Source organism: Nothobranchius furzeri, chromosome 3, assembly GCF_043380555.1.
Source record: "Nothobranchius furzeri strain GRZ-AD chromosome 3, NfurGRZ-RIMD1, whole genome shotgun sequence".
In the NCBI taxonomy this organism is placed as follows: domain Eukaryota; kingdom Metazoa; phylum Chordata; class Actinopteri; order Cyprinodontiformes; family Nothobranchiidae; genus Nothobranchius; species Nothobranchius furzeri.
Genome location: NC_091743.1, coordinates 40872026 through 40893651, shown reverse-complemented (window position 1 = coordinate 40893651; position 21626 = coordinate 40872026). Strand labels below are relative to the sequence as shown.

Below are 21626 nucleotides of genomic sequence, written 5' to 3'. Positions count from 1 at the left end.
AATATCGTTTTAATCACATTCGTCATTTGTACGCATCAAACTAAACTGTCATGGCAATACTGTAAAACTGCTTTTTTGAATACAGAGTCTACAAATTTTTTCAACACATAAGCAGTGGTCTCTAGTATAAATGAATGCCTTGTGAGTCAATCTCTGTGGGGGAAAAAGCTTTGGCGCTCCTGTTTTGGGCATTAAAATTGAACAACAGTCGAGTTGAGCTGCAGACGGCAGAATTTGGAGTCTTATTTCCTGATATTCTGGCATCTCATCTCTGATTGGCTAACAGCAGCGCTACTCTACCACCAACTATGCTCTGCAACGTTGATGTTTTATTTCAACAAATAACACAAGCCTGAAGGAGTTCTGTAATGGAGTTGCAAATGCTAATGTTAGCTTCTGTTAGCCATGGCATGCTCCAATCTCTCCTGGATGCTAAATCAACAACAGCCTTGATGAATGCTATTTTACAGAGTGGCATAGATCTTTCTGACCCAAGCGCTTCTTTGTCTGTTTTCTATCAGCAGCTAATGCAGGAAATAGGGGTAGAAGACTATTTTCACATTTAGCCTGCATGTGAAACTCAGATTGACCAGTTACGTTTCAGAAATAACAAGTAAAAAATGGTTTCTCTGTGAAATTGGTCTTTAATTTTTAAAACTGTCAAATTAGTTCTTGTATTTTTTTGTTTTCTCCATCACACAAAACAAAGCATCAGCATGATGTCTGACAACAAGAACTGACCTGTGGAAACACATGATTAGCCCAGGATAGACGGAGGGATTAGCATTCACGTGGCTTCAAATAAACATTGTGTTTAAAAATTCTGACTCGAGAATTTTTTGGTGTGATTAAAGTCACTTGATTAATTGATCCAGCCATAAATAAAGATAGATGATTTATTAGCAAACATTTTGTGAAATCACATCCAGCAAAACCCCCATCTGGATTAGATTAAGATGTTTGCCTCTTCAAGCAGAAGATAACACATCAATCACGTGCCACTGTCAGATGACATTAATCACTTGAAAATCACGTCAAGCTTCAGCGCAGTGTATTAACAGCTTAGCATGCTGGTTTTCAGTCTGCAGATATTTATCCAAAAGAACCAGAAGATGGATAAAATGAAAACAAAGCATCCAACTTACCCATTTTCCAAGGGTGTGCAAAACCCCGGTCAGCTTCCCGAATAAGTTCAGCAAACTCTGCATTAGAAAAAGCTAAAGGTCACGACTGAATTACAAAAGGATAACAAGTCCTTAATATTAACAGAAAAGTACAGGTTGCACACCTCTTTCCCCCCCAGGTCTGTGCTTGCTGAAAAACAAAAGAAAACATCGAAGGGGCTTAGAAAGTTGCAAAAACAAACCACATAAAGTACTCAAAGGTCCCTCCAATTTAACACAAGCCCAGGGTCACTAACCTGAGCTGCTGACAGCAGGGTCAGCAGGCAGCTGCCACAGCTTGGTGTTGGTTGCAAGCTTCTGAATATAAGCATCGTCCACTTTCAGGAGGATGTTCTCTGGCTTTATGTCCGCATGTATAATCTTGCATTTAGTATGCAAGTAATCTAAACCCTGCAAAACCTGTTTAAAGAACAAATATGTCTAAATCAAAGCTAAAATTCTCTGTTCTGAGTGGTCAGAGATGGGAAACGTATATAAAGTATAGTAAGTATAACTTAAAAGTAAGATATATGAGGATGGAAGGCACCTGTCTGATGATGCTCTTAACACAAGCCAGGGGGAGGCCAGTGTAGTTGGATTTTATGATCCACCTCAGCAGCTGTTGGCCAAGAACCTCTAGAACCATGCACACATCTGTTGAACAGCTAAGGAACATTTTAGTTCTAGTGGAGTTGCTTAAAACTTCAACAACTGGACTGAATTTGAGCAATAAAAAGTTAAGTGTATTAGTGAACATAAGTATGGAAGAACAATCTGCTTTCAAGTCTGAAGCAACAAATTTAAGGGTAATATATTTGATTTGTAAAGGATACGCTCTCCAGTCACTCCAGATATCCTGAAATCATCAATGAGCTGAACAACATTCTCACGTTTAGGATCTTTGGGATCACTGTCCCGAACCTAAGGATTATCAATCAAAAGTTTCAAAAGTAATCAGAATAAATTCATTTAAAATAGTAATATTTTTCAGATTTCATAGATACAAGCTAAGCAACTGTTACTGAGTCAGAACAAATGTAAAACACTAATGGGAAAACCATTAGCCTCTTGTACGCTTTTCAGTAGTTTAGCATCTCCAGTTTAGTGTGAGGATATGCCAGGGCCCTCATTTATGATCCGTACTTACACACACATACAACTTGCATAGGAACAGTTTTATGCATTGTGTGGTATTTGTCATCTTGTACTTGTGGTAGAAATGTTCCTAAATAACAGAATAGCTCTGACCATGCATACAAACAGCATCTAATGGTAGACTGAGGGAATTGCAACACTGACAGTCTCAGTCATCCATGTGTGTTCCTTAACCACAAAAAAACTTTACCCAATAAGTAATAATGTCTGTGGAGAAACTGCTTTATCACATAACTTAGAACCCATAAAAGGCAACTGTGACCGACAGGGATCTGACATTGTAGCATGGCTGGTCTTGTGTTATTGGAGGAGCTTGTGCTCTGGAGGGAACATGTCTTCCGTGACCACAACGATCTGATCCCTGAAGAAGATCTTTCTGGAGCTATGCTGTGATTTAGGACCCTTTATGGGGCGACAGACAAACTGCATGATCCCAATTCCGGTCCGTGTTCAGTGAGTGATAACTTTAATGACTGTACATATAAGGGAAGAACCCTCTACACAACCATCCACAGGTTTCTGAAGAGTTCAGTGGGCCGTTTCCACCACTGCCATCTCGGTCATGTCACATCACACCCAAAAAATACAACAACAAAAAAAATGCTGAAAGTGGGGTCATGAGGGAAGGGGCCGAAGATTGTCACCCAACATACTCTGAGCTGACGTAACTACCAGGTAACTGATCTAACCAAAGCTAAGAGAGGTTGGCAGGCCAGAAAACCGTGGTTGAGCGATTCTGCTACTTCTGCCTTTCAGGCTGTTACACTTTTAAAGTGAGGCTGAGATCTTCCATGGAACAAGTAGAAGGGCAAGCCAATAGCACTAGCACTGACAGCTCATCTGCTACCTGTTAATAAAATGGACATGCCCCTAAGTATTCAGTGGTGGATCTGTGTTAGTGTGCAGAGGTAGATCTTTGGAAAGACACAGACTGGCCCTCATGCTCGTCTGGCGTAAATCAAAAAGAACATCTCTGGGACATCATTTAGGTCCATTCAACGCCACCATGTTGCACCTCAGACTGTCCAGGGGCTTGGTGATGCCCTGGTTAGGATCTGGGAGGAGAAACTCAAGGACGTCATCAGCTCATAAGGAGCACGTAGGGACCATAAAAAATACCATTGTGAGCTGCTTCAATTACATTTAAGCAAACTGAATCGACGTGCAACTTGTTTTCAGTTTCAACTTCTTGATGACTTGGAATTAGGATCTGTGTAGGTTAAAATGATGTGACATCCTTTGATCCAAACACATTATCCGTTTCATATCAGTAAGGATCTTTTCCACAACGTTTTTTCCAGTTGAGATTCGATGTGTTTCAGAAAGTCTTTCTTTCATTTTTTGAGCTGTGTGTTTGAAGAGTGAAAAAATTCCAGCCTAAAACTACAAATAGATCTTAAAAGTTAGTGATACTGACACATTTAAGAAGTTTGATCTCATCCAGTGCCGTCTCTGTGAATGTCTGAGCACTCTTCACCACCTTCAGAGCCACAAAATGCCTCGTCCTGCATTCAGACATCCAACAGTTACTATCACAGCATTTGAACTTCCTATAAACCTTAAAGTCATAAGGTAAATCCTTTACTTACACCATGTCCCAGCATAACCATACAGTGGAGAAGTGACCCCAGCCCAACTTTTGAACTACTTGGTAACGATCGGCAAAAATTTCTCCAATTTCTACAGGGTAGTAGCCACCTGCAGTCCAGAGCCAAGAAAACAGAGGTGAAGAGCTCAAACAGCACATTGGATTAGGGGTTGAGTTCACCATCAGAGAAGAATCAGAGGAAGATGTCTTCAAACAGCATTAGGGGTTACTAAAGAACAGGGTGGTAAACAATCAACACATACAGAAAGCACAGCAGAGTAAATGCCCCAAGAATGAAAGTGGGGTGTATCTGTTATAGACCCATTGAAGCGTGACACGCCCACACCCCCGCCCCCTCCCCAAACCCTGGCTGGAGGACAAGAAGCAAGAACCTCCCCATTGATCACTGTTGTGTTTATTTGTCAGTTGTCAATAAAAAGTGCTTAATGGGGCAAAATAAAATCTAAAGCCTACCACACACAAGAGCAATCTGCTGAGCAAACGGCTTCGAATGACTGTTTGCTCAGCAGATTGCTCGCTGTGTGCACCTGATTTTCACTGAGTTTTCCGCCTCACGAGACGCTGAGGTGAATATCTGACCAGTTAGATATTTTCCGCTTCATGGGGGGTAGAAACTCACCGTGTGCGTACTACTGAGCTGCTGGCTGAGTTGAAATATTCTAGTGGCCAATCAAAGCGCGACCCAAATTTTTCTATATCGGCCATCTGCCAAATTTATTTTTAAAAGCTGATAAATTAAAAATAAAATTTAGGCACTTGTTTGGCCAACTGCCACCACTACAAGACTGAAGAAAGGACCCGAAGGACCCCAACACATTGTGAGCCAGCCCACTCAATAGCGCTGTGATCCAGCTCATCTATAAATTTCCCTCTGGGATTAATAAAGTATCTTTGAATTTTGAAATACAATAAAGTTTATGTAATATAGTGATACTGCATTGTGTTTGAGAAACGCTGGAGCTGTTCTGCTGGGCATTCTATGTTGTTTGTAGTTGAATGATGTCATCTAGTGGTCATGTTTGAGTTCAAGAGTGGCTGGTTGTGACCGGGCATGTGGGGTGGAGTCTTGCATTAACTCATTCACTGCCAGCCGTTTCCTGATCGGTAAAGCTCTTCACTGCCAGCGTTTCTCACTGTTTTTACTGTTTAAGTCACATTAAGTTGCGCGCTAGGATGATGTCGACGCCAAAACAACCAAAACAAAGAGGAGACTCACGTCTTACATTAGGAAGAATTTGCGTTTCGAGCGTTATCCGTTCTTTCATAATCCGTTGTTGAATTGTGATCGGCAGACGCTTTTCCGGTTCACGCCTCACTTTTTTAATAGAAATGGCCCAAAACGTCCTCCTAACACATGGATGTTCTGCTTCCTGATCATGTGACGTGTGACGTATACAGATGAAGAATGGCTTCAGAGCTGAGATGTTTGTTCTCTTAGTGCGGGGGCTCATTCTGATGCCCACACAGTAAAAAAAATGCAAATGACGACCTTAGTCGTCATTGGCAGTTAACGATGGCATCTAAAATGTGTGTGTGTGTGGGTGGGTTGGTGTGTGTGTGTTTGTCTGCTCTGTCTTCTCGATCCCCAGTGAGTCATGGCATATAGCTGCTTATACTGAGCCAGGATCCTCTGGAGGTTTCGTCCTGGAGTTTTCCTCTCCACTGTCACTGCATGCTTGCTTAGTATGAGGATTGCTGTGAAGGATTGACTTGATGCAATTTGCTGGGTTCCTTATAAAGGAAACATTTTGCTGACTGGCTACGGAAGAATTAAAATGCCAGAAATTGAGCACTTGAATTTTCTATTTGAGAGCAGAATTTCATATCAAGAGACCAACTTTTTAATTTGAGAATAATATTTTATATTATTGCTCTCAAAACTTGTAATGCTTGCACTCAAAATGTCTGCTCTCTTTCAAATATTCTCTGTTCTCCTTCAAATCTTTGTTTCTGCGCTCAGATTTTAACCTTCTTACACTGGTAAGAAGGCTGATTTGGGTGTGTCTGGTGAAGTGTCGGGTTGTCAGCTCGGCTCCTGACAAAACACGGCTTTGATCTGATTTTAATGATTTTATCACTTTTTTGTTTAAACATTGGGCACATTAATTGCATACCGCTTTTTTAAACGCCGCTCGGTGTGCAGTTTTAATTATCAATTGTTTTTTATTGCATGTTTTCACTTTTCTGAAGCGGTAGTGTGTGGGTCGTACGTGACAACCCCCCCACCCCCCCCACCACCACCGCCGCCATTTTAAATCACAACCTGGATGGTTTATTTTTAACGGAGACCTGGCTGAGTGCAAATGCCCCAGTTGTTCTCACAGAGGTTTCCCCACCAAATTTTAATTTTACTTATTCTACAAGGAGCAGCAAAAAGGGAGGCGGTACTGCCTTTATAATCTCAGCAACACTTACTGCCAAACCTGTTTCATTTGATAATTTTAGCACTTTTGAATACAATGCAGCTGTTTTTGAGACTCCTCAAATTCTGTGTCACATTTTATAGACCTCCAAAAAATAGCACATCTTTTATAGAAGAATTTTCAGAGTCTTTATCCAACTTACACACACTTATGACCAAGTAATTTTAGCCGGTGGTTTTAATTTACATGTAGATTGTCATGAGCCGGGGAGAGTACTCTGCCCATCATTCTCCATCTTTGAGTTTTGCCTGCAGGACAGGGAGCGCAGCTGATCCTCATCAGCCTGATCAGCGGGGCGGCTTTAAAAGGAGGACAGTTATCCTGACTCAACGCCGGATGATTAACTACTGACTGGTAGTCTTTAGCCCTTCGTAACTTTTGAACCTCGTCTTTGACTTTGTAAGATTTTTTGAACTCGTTTTAACTTAAACTCGTTTCTTGGATACTTACCCTCAGGCTTGCTTCACCTCTGGATCCTCTCCCGTCATGGAGAGAAAGGATTATTCACCGGTTCGCTGCCTGGATTCCTAACTCCGCTCTGCCGTCCCGCTCTCCACCGTGATCACGCTCTCTCTCCGTTTCCTCGTAATCATCATCTTCCTCCATTCCACTCACCCACTTGGACTAAAGACAATTCTCCTCTGGATATCACCCCGGCTCATCTCCCCTCCACATTCATCCTGAACTTCCGCATTGTAAGTCCTGCCTACAAACATTCACTCTGACTAAAATTCCCAGTACTCACCTCTGGTTTCCTCTAGTTGCCGCTTAGGGATGGGTACCGAATTTGGTACTTTTTAAGGTACCGACCGAATTCCATAGTACCGACCAAGCACCAATTCACTTCATTTCAAACGGTGCCTCGTTTCCGTACCTGTCCATCATAACGAGAACTTACCAAGACAGCTGCGCATGCACAAGAGCGTTATGTCGTTGCTCGCTGCGAACCAGTTGTAAACAGAGCAGCATGGTAGAAAGAACACAGGCTAAAGCTTGGGTCCACTTCACTAAATGTGATGGGTAACTGGGTGATGATGAAACCAGCGACAACGATCTCAGTGAGACATCCTCATCTTAATCTGCTCCAGTAGGTAAATATAATTAGCTTGATATGTTAGCTTCCGTTTCGCTAATGGTGCGTTCCCTTTCTCCTCGGAACTCTGAATTCCCGACTAGAAGAACATGAACGCGCTCTAAAGTTTGGCTTCACTTTACTAAATGTGACGGGTGAAGACGAAACCAGCAACAACGATCTAAGTGTGAGGCATCATCGTTTTAATCTGCTCCAGCAGCTAAATAAACTGTTTAAGATAACGTTAGCTTGGTATGTTAGCTTCCATTGCTACCATTGCTATCAGCTAATGGTGCGTTCGCTTTCTCCTCGGAAATTCTAACTTCCCAGTAGGAAAAACCAAATGAAAAAAGACGGCAAAAGCAATGAAGATACACAGTAAATTTAGTTCACAGTAAAGATGTTTGCTTCAGTTTAATTATCAGCTTATAAAACTACATGGACGATGTTAAAGTACAAACAGTTGTATGTTATTTATCGTGATATTTATCAAATATTGTTATATATTGAGAAAAATATATATATAATTATAAAAGAGAATTAAAATAATAAACACTCAAAAGTATCGAAAATTGGTACCGTTAAGTACCGGTATCGATTCGTAGGTACCAGGAATTAGTACCGGATCGATTCAAATGTCAAAGGTACCCATCCCTACCGCTTCCTGTTTTTCACCTTCCGCTGGATCGCCAGTGCGCCCTCAGTTCTTCTCATCATTTAATAAAGATTATTTTTTTACCTTTTACCTCGCCTCCGAGTCTGATTCTGTATGTCTTGGGTTAGACACTTACCCCAAAACATGACAGAATCATCTGGCCACAAATCTAACCCTACAGAATCAGTGCTCACTAACATTTCCACAGATTGAGCCAACAGGAACAGACTCTACTTTTTTTAATGCAACAACTTACAGCAACAAATCAACGTTACAAACAGTTGGAAACCCTGGTCCGTCACATACATGACTCTCTGTCCCAGACTCACCAACCACCTCCACCAGCAGAACCACCATCTGCCGCCTCTGTAGCCGCAGGACCCCCGAGACCGGAGGGGGCATCCCCCATGGAGGGTACCCACTTCCGCGTTGCTCCATCACCACCATCTTTGACCTTTGGAGGTGAGTTCGAGGAATGTCACAGTTTCATTCTTGTCACGTCCCGTCCTGTCTACTCTTAGGTTTTGTCTGTGTCTCCGTTAATTGCTCCCACCTGCCTCTTGTTTCCCAATCACCTTAGCTCCCGGTCCTCCTGTATTTAAACCCCGTCTGTTTTGTGTCCTTTGTGGAGTCATTGTTTCAGTGTCCAGCGTGTCTCTTCAATAAACTTATGTTAAACGGACTCACCTGTTCGCCTTCTTCCTCCCTGCGCTTGGATCCTCCTCTGATCACCACCTCGCTGCCCGGCACGCTCGTGACAGAATGACACCAAGAGCATTAATGGATCCAGCGGGGAGATTCTCCCGTGGAGTTGCTTTTTCCAGTGGTTCACGTCCGACCACCGGCCAGCTTCTCCTTCTCCAGACCCAGCTCCGCCTCGCCGCCGCCGGCGTCCCCGACCGTCAGCCTCGGCGTTCCTCGCCGCCCTTCCGGAACCGGACGGGAGTTGGGATGGGGAGAAGCTCCTGGATCGCTCCAGCTATGAGGGCACAAGGCTGGCGATCTGCTCCCCCGGAGTCGGTCCACGGCGTGGGGAAAGTCGCCGGAAGCCACCGCAGCCCTGCGCTTCAGGACGGATCTTCGAGCCTGCCGCTGGCCGTGCCCAGCACGGCGGTTTGGACACGCCCCCGGCAGACGCACCGCATCCGGTCCAGCCTGTCCAGGCAGCTCTCCCAGCCGCGGCTCTGCCTTCGGCCCAGAAGCAGACGGTACCGGCCCATAAGCTGACGGATCGGGCCCAGAAGCAGAGGGTACCGGATCTGGTCCAAGAATCTGCGGTCCAAAAGTCGGCGGTCCAGAAGTCGAGGAACCAGAAGTCGAGGTACCAGAAGCAGAGTTCCCCGGACCAGAAGCCGATGCCCCCAGACCGGAAGTCGAAGGTGGTCGATGCTCCTTCCTGTTCTGAAGTCGACGTGCCCGAAGTCATCTCCCAAGTCGACGTGCCCGAAGTCGTCTCCCAAGTCGACGTGCCCGAAGTCGTCTCCCAAGTCGACGTGCCCGAAGTCGTCTCCCAAGTCGACGTGCCCGAAGTCGGCTCCCAAGTCGACGTGCCCGAAGTCGGCTCCCAAGTCGACGTGCCCGAAGTCGGCTCCCAAGTCGACGTGTCTGAAGTCGGCTCCCAAGTCGACGTGTCCTCCCCTGAAGTCGGCTCCCAAGTCGACGTGTCCTCCCCTGAAGTCGGCTCCCAAGTCGACGTGTCCTCCCCTGAAGTCGGCTCCCAAGTCGACGTCGCCTCCCCTGAAGTCGGCTCCCAAGTCGACGTCGCCTCCCCTGAAGTCGGCTCCCAAGTCGACGTCGCCTCCCCTGAAGTCGGCTCCCAAGTCGACGTCGCCTCCCCTGAAGTCGGCTCCCAAGTCGACGTCGCCTCCCCTGAAGTTGGCTCCCAAGTCGACGTCGCCTCCCCTGAAGTCGGCTCGTCTGATGACGTCGCCTCCCCTGAAGTCTGCTCGTCTGATGACGTCGCCTCCCCTGAAGTCTGCTCGTCTGACGACGTCGCCTCCCCTGAAGTCGGCTCGTCTGACGACGTCACTCCCCTGAAGTCGGCTCGTCTGACGTCGACGCCTCCCGTGAAGTCGGCTCGTCTGACGTCGACGCCTCCCGTGAAGTCGGCTCGTCTGACATCGACGCCTCCCGTGAAGTCGGCTCGTCTGACGTCGACGCCTCCCGTGAAGTCGGCTCGTCTGACGTCGACGCCACCCAAGTCGGCTCGTCTGACGTCGACGCCTCCCAAGTCGGCTCGTCTGAAGTCGTCGCCTCCCAAGTCGGCTGGTCTGATGACGCCGCCTCGTCTGAGGATGCTCTCTGCACTCAAGAGGTCGACGCTCCGTCCAGTCCAACATCTCCGGTTCTGATGGTGGTTTTGAAGGCCGCTCCGGCCCAGCCTGCAGAGACTATGTCACCGGTCCAGCCTGCAGGAACTTTGTCACCGGTCCAGCCTGTGTCCCTGGCCCAGCCTGCAGGGCTCCTCTACCGCAGGCGCCGCCCTCCCAGGGCCCGTCGCCTCCTCATCTGCCCCAGGCGCAGGCCCCCAAGGGTCCGTCCTCGCCTCCTCATCTGCCCCAGGCGCAGGCCCCCAAGGGTCCGTCCTCGTCTCCTCATCTGCCCCAGGCACCGGGCAGGCCTCCTGACTCTGCTGATCCCTGCCGCCTCTCCTGTGGTCCCTCGGTTCCTCTGGGCCCTCCCTCCGGGTCCCCCTCCTCCCGCCCTGCTCCTGGTTCCTGTGGGCGTCTGGGATCCGCCCTTTGAGGGGGGGTACTGTCACGTCCCGTCCTGTCTACTCTTAGGTTTTGTCTGTGTCTCCGTTAATTGCTCCCACCTGCCTCGTTTCCCAATCACCTTAGCTCCCGGTCCTCCTGTATTTAAACCCCGTCTGTTTTGTGTCCTTTGTGGAGTCATTGTTTCAGTGTCCAGCGTGTCTCTTCAATAAACTTATGTTAAACGGACTCACCTGTTCGCCTTCTTCCTCCCTGCGCTTGGATCCTCCTCTGATCACCACCTCGCTGTCCGGCACGCTCGTGACAATTCTACAATGTAAATTGGCTTTCGAATGTTGCCCTACAGCCTTCTTTTCCAATTCAGCCAAAATATCCTACGTTGTGGGTCTTCTGCGAGGAAGGGCTCTTAGGTGGGCAGAAGCAAAAAGCTATGATTACTCCTTTGTACATGGTTCATTTAATGAATTTTTAACTGACTTTAAACTCACTTTTGGCTGTTATGAGTCCTCCTCGGATATCAGGAAAAGACTTTGGAAACTCTCCCAGGGAAGAAAGACAGTGGCAGACTTGGCGGTGGACTTCCGCATTTTGGCAGCTCGGACTAGGTGGAATGAGGACACCCTCATCGGAGCCTTCACTGAGGCGCTCAACGATAAGGTGAGGGACCAGTTAGCCTTGAGTCCGGAACCTAGCTCTTTGGGGGAGCTCATCGGGCTAGCCATATCAATTGATAAACGCCATTGGGAGTTGAAGAGACCTGAATCCGAGCCCGTAGCTGTTGCTGCTCAGGAACGTAATTTTAGATCTTCAGGGCGCTTTTCTCCTGAACCCTCCTCCTCTGAGGAACCCATGCAGATGGGAAGGACTTGCCTCTCCCCAGAGGAAAGGGAGCACCGACAGAGGTCTGGACTGTGTATGTACTGTGGAACCGCTGGACATTTCATTAACAGTTGTCCGGCTCTGTTAAAAGGCAAAGCCTGCCGATGAAACTGGGACTATTGGTGGGCGGTAATTCTACTTCTGTTGGTTCCGATTGTTTTTTCCTGTGTGTCTTATCGGTTCCTTCCAGACAGATTACCACTGAAGCCCTGTTGGATTCTGGATGTGAACAATCTCTTCTGGACCCCCATCTAGTGGAAAGATGGAAAATACCCACCACCAAGTTGTCTACACCACTCTCAGTATCCTCGCTTGATGATCGCAACCTGTCCACCATCACCCACCAGACTGTTCCGCTTTGCCTGTTGGTTTCAGGTAACCACACAGTGACATTAACCTTTTATGTGTTTCCTTCTCCTCAGTCCCCCTCAGTATTGGGACATTCCTGGTTAGTCCGTCATAATCCAATAGTGGACTGGAAGGAGAACAAGATTCTTGGTTGGAGTTCAGAATGCTCTCTACTCTGCTTACGATCAGCCTCACCTGCCACTCGAGATCATCCTACTCCTCCCTTGGAAAACATAGACCTGTCCGCTGTTCCACCGGTTTACCATGACCTAAAGCAGGTATTCAGTAAAGACCGTGCGTCCTCTCTGCCTCCCCACAGGCCGTTTGACTGTGCAATAGACCTCCTGCCTGGAGCCCCCTTACCATCAAGCCGTTTTTACCACCTGTCTAAACCTGAGAGTGAAAGCATGGAGCGCTACATACAAGACGGTCTGGCGGCTGGCACCATTCGTCCATCTTCATCTCCTCTGGGCGCGGGGTTCTTCTTCGTACCTAAAAAAGAAGGAACCCTCAGACCATACATAGACTACAGAGGTTTGAATCAGATCTCTGTCCGCAATAAATATCCTCTGCCTTTACTCTCCTCCACTTTTGAACCTATCCAGGACTCTACCATTTTCAGCCATCTGGACCTCCGAAACGCCTATCACCTGGTGAGGATAAGAGAAGGAGATGAGTGGAAAACAGCATTCAAAACACCCCTAGGACACTTCGAATATCTGGTGATGCCCTTCGGACTAACTAATGCTCCAGCCGTCTTCCAATCCCTGGTTAATTCTGTACTAGGTGATTTCATAAACCGGTTTGTGACAGTATATTTGGACAATATATTGATCTTCTCCCAGAACCAGGAACAGCAAACCCAGCACGTGAGGGCCGTGTTACAATGGTTGCTGGAGAACCGTCTCTACGTAAAGGCTGAGAAGTGTGAGTTTCATGTTTCCACTGTTAAATTCTTGGGCTTTGTTATTGAGAGCGGGCGGCTGAAGGCAGATCCAGAGAAGGTTCAGGCAGTCACCGAATGGCCCACACCCACCACCAGAAAGCAACTTCAGAGATTCCTTGGTTTTTCACATTTCTATCGCCGCTTTATCAGAAACTACAGTCAGACTGCAGCTCCTTTAACCAACCTCACATCTATAAACAAACATTTTGTGTGGTCTTCCAAAGCTGAGTCAGCCTTCAAGGAACTCAAGAACAAGTTCACTAATGCCCCGGTACTACACCGTCCTGACCCGCAGCGCCAGTTCATTCTGGAGGTCGATGCCTCCGACACCGGGGTTGGAGCGGTACTTTCACAAGGGGCAGAAAGGGATAAAAAGCTCCATTCTTGTGCATTCTTTTCCCGTCGTTTAACCCCAGCAGAGAGCAGGTACGACGTCGGAGACCGCAAATTACTGGCTTTTAAACTGGCTATCGAAGAGTGGAGGCATTGGCTAGAGGGAGCAGAGACCCCCTTTATTATATAGACAGATCATAAAAACCTGATTTACCTAAAAGAGGCAAAAGAGTTGAACCCCGTCAGTACCGCTGGTCCCTTTTCTTTTCCCGGTTTAATTTTCAACTTTCATACCGACCAGGTTCCAAAAACACAAAACCCGATGCCCTCTCCAGGCAATATGCCTCGGATCTGGAGGTCGAACCAGCCATGATTCTTCCCCCAAACTGTGTCGTAGGTGGAGTCACTTGGGAGATACGAGATCTAGTCCCTCATCGACTGGGAGGGGTACAGTCCCGAGGAACGTTCCTGGGTGCCTAGTTCCTTTATCAAGGATTCATCCCTCAACTGGGAATTTGAAGCTGCTTCTGCTAGGATGCCAGGGGGCATCCGTTGGGGGGGGTACTGTCATGAGCCGGGGACAGTACTCCATCCTTGAGTTTTGCCTGCAGGAGAGGGAGCGCAGCTGATCCTCATCAGCCTGATCAGCGGCTTTAAAAGGAGGATGGTTATCCTGACTCAACGCCGGATGATTAACTACTAACTGGTAGTCTCTAGCCCTTCGTAACTTTTGAACCTCGTCTTTGACTTTGTAAGATTTTTGAACTTGTTTTAACTTGAACTCGTTTCTTGGATACTTACCCTCAGGCTTGCTTCACCTCTGGATCCTCTCCCGTCTTGGAGAGAAAGGATTATTCACCGGTTCGCTGCCTGATTCCTCACTCCGCTCTGCCGTCCCGCTCTCCACCGTGATCACGCTCTCTCTCCGTTTCCTCGTAATCATCATCTTCCTCCATTCTACTCACCCACTTGGACTAAAGACAATTCTCCTCTGGATATCACCCCGGCTTATCTCCCCTCCTCATTCATCCTGAACTTCCGCATCGTAAGTCCTGCCTACAAACATTCACTCTGGACTACAATTTCCAGTATTCACCTCTGGTTTCCTCTAGTTGCTGCTTCCTGTTTTTCACCTTCCGCTGGATCGCCAGTGCGCCCTCAACTCTCCTCATCATTTAATAAAGATTATTGTTTTACCTTTTACTTCGCCTCCGAGTTTGATTCTGTATGTCCTTGGTTAGACACTTACCCCAAAACAGGACATGGATAAACTTTTAGACCCTTTATCGACTGATTTTTTTTAAATATTCTTAATTATATGGATTTTAGCCAACACGTCACACAGCCAACTCACAACAGAGGGCACACCCAAGATTTGGTCATCACATATGGCCTGTCTACCTGTGCTCTCTGTTGTTGACTTGGCTGTCTCTGACCACTATTGTGTGTTTTTTAATATCACCAGTTTCACCCAGCGGGAGACCTCTGTGAGAACTGTCAGGAAACGTAATCTAACCCCTGAAGTGACTGCAGGTTTTATTGATATCTTAGAAAAGATACCTCCTATTGCTTTACCTGCTCCCTGTGATTTTATAGTGAACAATTTTAACAGCAGGCTTCAGTTCACCCTTGACCGTCTGGCTCCACAAAAAATTAAAAAGATACAGCCTAGACTTACTTTCCCATGGAGAAACAAATCTCTCAGAATACAAAAGAGGAACTGCAGGGTGGCAGAGAAAATGGAGGAAAAACCAAATCACTATAAACTATCAGATATACAGAGAAACTCTAAAGTCATACAATAACGCAGTAAGGAACTCAAGGTATGCATACTTTTCCAAAATCATCTCAGAAAATAAAAATAATCGTAAAATCCTGTTTTCCACTGTCAAAGTTTTTAACAATACCCCTGATGCATCTCAGAAAACACCATCAAACTCTCTCTGTGAGGAGTTTGCAGACCACCTCAGAGGGAAGGTACACACAATCAGATGCAACATTTTATCCTCTCACAGTGATATGGCTTTTTACCAGAGGAAACACTGGACAGTTTTGTCCTGGTTGAGGCTGAAACTCTAGATAAAGTTTTCTCCTCAGTGAGGCCCACCACGTCTTTTAGATCCAGTTCCTACTTCGTTTTTTAAGACATTTTATGAATATTTTAGAGATGAGATTTTAACCATGATGAACTGTTCTCTTCAAACAGGGGTCTTTCCTGCTGCCTTTAAAGGAGCGGTGGTGAGGCCCCGTTGAAAAAGAGAAACTTAGATTTTAGTGATTTTAACAACTTCAGACCGATATCTAACTTGCCATTCTTAAGTAAAACTTTAGAAAAGCTTGTTTTGATCCAGCTTAATGATTTTATTAATGCACATAATGTCCTTGAGAAATTTCAGTCTGGTTTTAGAGTAAACCACAGCACTGAGACGGCCCTTTTAAGAGTTTTAAATGATGTAAGAATAAATTATGATGCACAGAAAGTGACTGTTCTGGTTCTACTGGATTTCAGCGCTGCCTTTTTACACAGAGGACCACAAGATTCTTTTAACCCGGTTAAAACACATCGGCCTCTCTGGTGCTGTCCATAAATGGTTTACTTCGTTTCTCACAGACAGGACTTTTATGGTAAGTCTTGATACCTTCTGTTCTAAGACCTGTGAGATTACATGTGGTGTACCCCAGGGTTCGATTTTAGGCCCAGTGCTTTTTAATCTGTATATGCTTCCACTTGGTGGCGTCATCAGGCGACACAGAGTGCAATTTCAGTTATGCAGATGATACACAATTGTACATCTCTGTGTCTCCCGATGACGCAAGACCATTGGATGCCCTTTTTAATTGCATTTCGGATCCTGGATGGCAGAAAACTTTCTCCAGCTTAACCGGGACAAAACCGACGTTTTAATCATAGGTCCTGAGACCCAGAGAAACTTTTACCAAAGCTACAGTCACTAACTCTTAATTCGTCTTCTCAAGTGAAGAACCTGGGTGTGATTTTTGACTCTGAGCTAACTTTTATCCCCCACATTAAGAACATTAAAAAAATTGATTTTTATCACCTGAAAAACATCGCCAGAGTCTGCCCCTTTCTCTCTCTGGCCGATACAGAGATGCTGATGCTTTTATCACCAGTAGAACTGATTACTGTAATGCCCTGCTTTCTGGTCTTCCCAAAAAGAGTTCCTCAGGCTTACAACTCCTACAAAATTCAGCAGCTCGTGTCCTGACGATGACCAGTTTAAGACATTACACCTGTCTTAAACAAGCTGCATTGGATTCCTGTACATTTCAGGATCAATTTTTTAAGGTTCTTTTAACGGTTTTTAAATGTCTTAATGGTGTTGGGCCTTCTTATCTCTCAGAACTGCTTCATAAATATGAGCCTTTGTTGTCCCTGCACTCCTCTGGCAGCCATCTCCTCATCATTCCAAAAGTCAGGACACACTCCCAAGGCGAGGCATCCTTCCAGTTTTATGGCCCTCACCTCTGGAACAGTCTGCCAGAGGACCTCAGGGCCATAGAGTGTTCTTGTTTTTAAAGCCAGGCTCAAGACTCACCTTTTTAATATAGCTTTAAATGATTTTGATCTATTTTTGCCTGTTTTACCATCTTTTATATATTTTATCAGTGTTTTATTACTTACTCCTTTAATTAAATGACACATATTTTTACTTATATGTTTATTTTAACTTGTAATAATTATTAGTTTTAACCAGTATCAATAATCTGTTGTACAATATTTAAAAAAATTTAATTATATGTTTCTACTTGGTTATCTTTTATCAGTGTGTTTTATTTAGATTTTTATTTATCAGCTGTTTATGTTTAATTTGTTTCTTAATTTGTTAACCTTAGTCTCATTAGTAAACCAGTGTTTCCTCTGTGGGGGCTGGCTGCCCAGGGGGCAGCGGTGGGCTGTGGCTGCCGGGGTGCATATCATGCCTCCTCTTGCCCAGGCTACTGCTGCCGATCCTGCTGCTCCCGGTGCAGTTGGCTCCTTTGATGGCGTTTCCGTATTCTTTGTGCCTACTACGTCTGCACTCAGCCAGCTGCCTCTTCTCTTTTACGTCTGTGTGTGTGTGTGTGTGTGTGTGTGTGTGTGTGTGTGTGTGTGTGTGTGTGTGTGTGTGTGTGTGTGTGTGTGTGTGTGTGTGTGTGTGTGTGTGTGTGTGTGTGTGCATGCGTGAGTTTGCATCTGCTTGGGATGGGATTATGTGAATCTGTGTGGGAGGGGTGGGAAACCGACTGCTGCCTGTTTGTTTTTAATATTGTAAAGCGCTTTGAGCTGCATTTGTATGAAAAGTGCTTCATAAATAAATTTGATTTGATTTGGTATTGTCTTCTCACGTGAAAACGTTTTCTCTACACGGATCACAACTGCTCCTGCAAGTCTGTTCCCTGCTCTCATGGATCTTTTCTGCTCTCTCTCAAAACTTGGAAGTATAATCTCCTATCAACCGCTCAGCCAATAGAAAGAAAATGTAGAGCTAGTCGGGAACAAACCTCTTTGGGGTGCGCTCGTTTTTACTATCTGTGGATTTCCCTGTGTGGCTGCCGCATCTTCGCACTAACAGTTTGCCTGCAACCCGCGGGCTCCGATCTGGAGCGGGAGTTTTGTTCACCTGGACCAGCAAAATGGACCAGAGCCAACAAGACGCCCAAGTAAGTTATTTTTCAAGGCTACTAGCTTTAGTTTATTTTATACAATTCTGTTTTGTTATGTTACTTTTTACAACTCCTTGCGTTTAATATTACAAAAGGAGCACATAGCTAGGTGGATTAGCCTATTCTCACGATATATAAAATTTATAAAATCACGTTTATAAAATCACCAGATCTGAGTTTTACCCTATCGTATCACTCGTCTTCTATGCTAGCTCTGGACCTAGCGTAGATGTTTTTGTTTAGTATTCCCACCTTCGTTTTTAATGGTTAGCTCTTTGAACATTATGGCAAATCCGGTGTAATGCTATGAGTTGTTTACCCCACGAGCATTGTTTCCACGTCTAAGTGCATAACTGCTAACTATCAAAATGTGTTTCATCACGATGTTTTTCTCGCGCTGTAATGAACAAAATGGAGCATTTATGTTTCAGCGAGCCTTTTCACCATGATTGATGTGTCTGGAGGTGGCCAAGCTGCAGACTATCTGCTCATCAGCCGGCCAGGGAGTATTTAAGCAGCTGGGAGACACCTTCACTTCACTGGATGATTACTCTACGTAGGTACCTTCCAAGCCACCTCTTTGCGTTATATTTGAGCCCTTTGAACCTTTTGAGAATTTTGATTTTTTACGATTTTGGATGTGTCTTTGAACGCTTTGGATTTTGCATTTACCCTCCCTGCTCACATTCACCAAACCTCCACCTTCATCTCCGACTGGCTGTACTCTGGAACTCCAACCTGCTTGTCTCTCAGTCCCTCCCTGGCCAGAACCACCTCCAGCTGCCCGCCTAAGTTCCCTGGATCTCCACAAACCCAGCTCCCTCCACATCTCACCTTTTGGATCTCAGTCCCAGGAAAACCCTCTCAGCCCAGACCGGACCACTCCTCCCTCGAGCTATTTCCCCCCTCTCCAGACTTCAAGTCCTCTGCACAATTCTGATTCCCTGTTCCTTCCTTGAGTTGGATCTAACTCCCATCTGTCCACAGATTTTCCGCACCGGCCCCCTTTGTGAAGAACTCAGCTACGTTTATGCTGCTCCCTTGGTTTCCCTTTTAATAAATTCTTATTTAAACACTTTACCCCCCTCTCTAAGCTGATTCTTTATGTCGTGGGTTAGATATCTACACCACAACATGACAGTGTTAAGTACGGAGTAACAGAACAAAAAGTTTCTGCAATGTGTATGGTTGTATTTCAGGCATAAACTAACATTTGTTTTCTGTGAAATGCTCAAAGGGGTATGGTAGAAATGTAGTATTACACTTAGTATGTGGTATAACCACAATGCAGCACAAGTCACTGTTGCTGTAAGGAAGCTATTGAGGAAGATAAATGTAATGGCTCACCTGTAAAGACACCAGGACACAAGAAAACATGTAAAAGCTTTATAAAAAGTTTTGTCTTGAAATATTATTAAATATGGCTTATAAATGTTTTCTATTAGAGTAGAATAGAATGCCTTTAATGTCATCCAACAACATTAAAGTGGTGCCATCACCTACAGTGCATAAAAACGATAAAACAAATAAAATGAATAAATAAAACACATACCACGTATGCACTCACATTCACATCCTCATTCCATTCCAAAAGAAAAAGTGAATAATTAAAATACGTTGACTTAAAATGTGATGTATTTTACTTTCACAACTTTAACAAAGAACCACAGTTCTGCAGAAAATCAGATGCTTTTGTAAGATCTTTAAAATGTTTTAGTTCTCTTTCTTTGAAAAACACACTACATTGTTTATGCGTAAAAGTCGGTGTTGCTGTTTTTGCTGCTCGTGTTCGTGAAGTACAAAAGGAAAGGAGGGATGAGGTCAGAAAGACGAGTGTTTGCAGAGCTCTACCACAAATGGATGGAGCGTTTTGGTTTCCTCACTTCTAACAGAAGCATCAGGCTAGCAGGAGCCGGTCACATCTGGGTTCATCTAGCAGAACTTCTAGAGTTAGCAGGTGATGCTCCTGAAGCTTGCTGCTTCCAGATGTCACCTCACAGTCAGTCGTGTGTTGACAGAACCTGCAGGAACATTGTTCTCTAGGTTCATAAACATCTCTGGGTTCATGATCTAAATGATGAATGACCCACTTTTGTACAGCACCTTTCAGAGTCAGAGGACTCCAAAGCACTTTACCATGTGGTCACTACGGCTGCAACCATTCGTTGACGTTGTCAACAAATATCGACAATAGAAATAGTCGACAATGAATTTCATTGTCGACGTTGTTGCCAGACGTGTTTTTTCCTACTGAGTGAGGCATCTCACTTCATTGCAATCTCTGCCGAGAGTTGCACATGTGCAATAGCTTCTCTGCTGAGTGCCAACTAACAGAAATGGCGGCGTCCAACACCGCAGCTACGCGTACCAAAACATCTAAAATTTGGGAGCATTCTAGCCTGGATTCGGCGAATAAAAAGTTTACCTGCATTATGTGCAAAGCAGTCCTTGCGTATCATGGCGACACCTCAGTGATGCATGAACACTTAAAGAGAAAGCATGTTGGACAGTTGAATGAAACAGTCTGACTCACCTCGGTAAGATTTAAATAACACGAAAGCCAATACGTTTTGTTTTGGATGTACATTTTTTAAACATATTTTAGCTTTAAAGGGGCATTATGGAAGTTTGACAGCCAAAACATGTATCGAAATAATAAATTTCTTCTTTATACATTCTCCTGCAATGCCCTGGTCCTGTAGAATGAGCCCTGGCATTTTTACTGTGATTGCCTGTTTTTCTCGGTTTTTCTGTAAAATCACAGAAAAAGAGAGATGCTCGGGTCGAGCAGGCTGCTTCACGCGTGTTCACACTCAGGCATAGCCCATAGCAATTGCTATCAGTAGCTTTAGCAGCAGAGAGTGAGGCAGTGCCAACTCAGCGACTTTGACGCTGTTCCTAACGCCTAGTGATGAACCTAGCTACATTTCTGAGGACCCTTAGTTTCTTCTAGATATTTCCTGCAAATTAGCAACAAAATAGCCATTTTGCTTTAACCGTTCTTTGAACGTTGTTTCAGCTGTCATCAAGGATATAAAAGCTAAAGATACAGAAGACATTACGGGCGCTTTAGCTCACTTAGTAAATCGATGGACTTCTGTGCGGAAGATCCGCGTTCGAATCCAGATGTGAACAAAAATTATTTAGTGTTTATTTTTTACATTAATGGTATATTTTTTTTACAGTAAGATGCCCAAATTTTTATTTGAGACTCGCCGAACGGCATTGAATTCACAGATAAAAAAGATGTGGGTTCAACTTTCATTTTAGAACAGTTTTTCAAGCAAGGGAAGGGAATGATCTGAGCATGCAGGAGGACTGACCCATCTTAAACCTTTGTCAGCTGTGCTGAAGATAAAAGTACAGAATCAAATTATTTAATTAATTAGCTGCGCATTCTCCTGTCCTCCGGGCCTCCGCTCACACAGCTCTGTGAAGCTGACCCCCGTCACCTTCAAAAGTGGAGGCAAATAGGCTGCTCGGTTAGTGCTTTGTTTGTGCTGATTTATGCAGGTGAAACTGACGGTTGTGCTGCAACGGTGTCTGAGATATTAAACTTTATTTAATAGGTCATTCAGAGGTCACTGTCCCCCCCCCCCCCCCCCCCCCGGACTGCTCCAAACTGCTCCAAAATGGACCACAATAGTCTACTTTTGTAGTGCTT

The 21626-nt window shown here is 45.1% G+C and overlaps 1 protein-coding gene across 6 annotated transcripts in view; it reads right to left on the bottom strand.

Moving 5' to 3' along the window:
* The window catches only part of LOC107385846 (SRSF protein kinase 3), a 58653-nt gene that overhangs the window by 24110 nt on the left and 12917 nt on the right, over positions 1-21626 (bottom strand). For 2 of the 6 annotated variants that reach the window (XM_015959988.3, XM_054748038.2), the window contains exons 3-9: positions 3908-4016; positions 3736-3823; positions 1997-2084; positions 1711-1817; positions 1421-1583; positions 1289-1314; positions 1146-1202 (exon numbers count right to left, since the gene is read on the bottom strand). In XM_015959988.3, the coding sequence (XP_015815474.3) occupies positions 1146-1202; positions 1289-1314; positions 1421-1583; positions 1711-1817; positions 1997-2084; positions 3736-3823; positions 3908-4016 (638 nt within the window). Of the gene's footprint in view, positions 1-1145; positions 1203-1288; positions 1315-1420; positions 1584-1710; positions 1818-1996; positions 2085-3735; positions 3824-3907; positions 4017-8764; positions 9060-12441; positions 12791-21626 lie in introns of those variants that run through there. The other 4 variants (XM_070549164.1, XM_070549165.1, XM_070549163.1 and 1 more) reach the window with 4 other exon arrangements.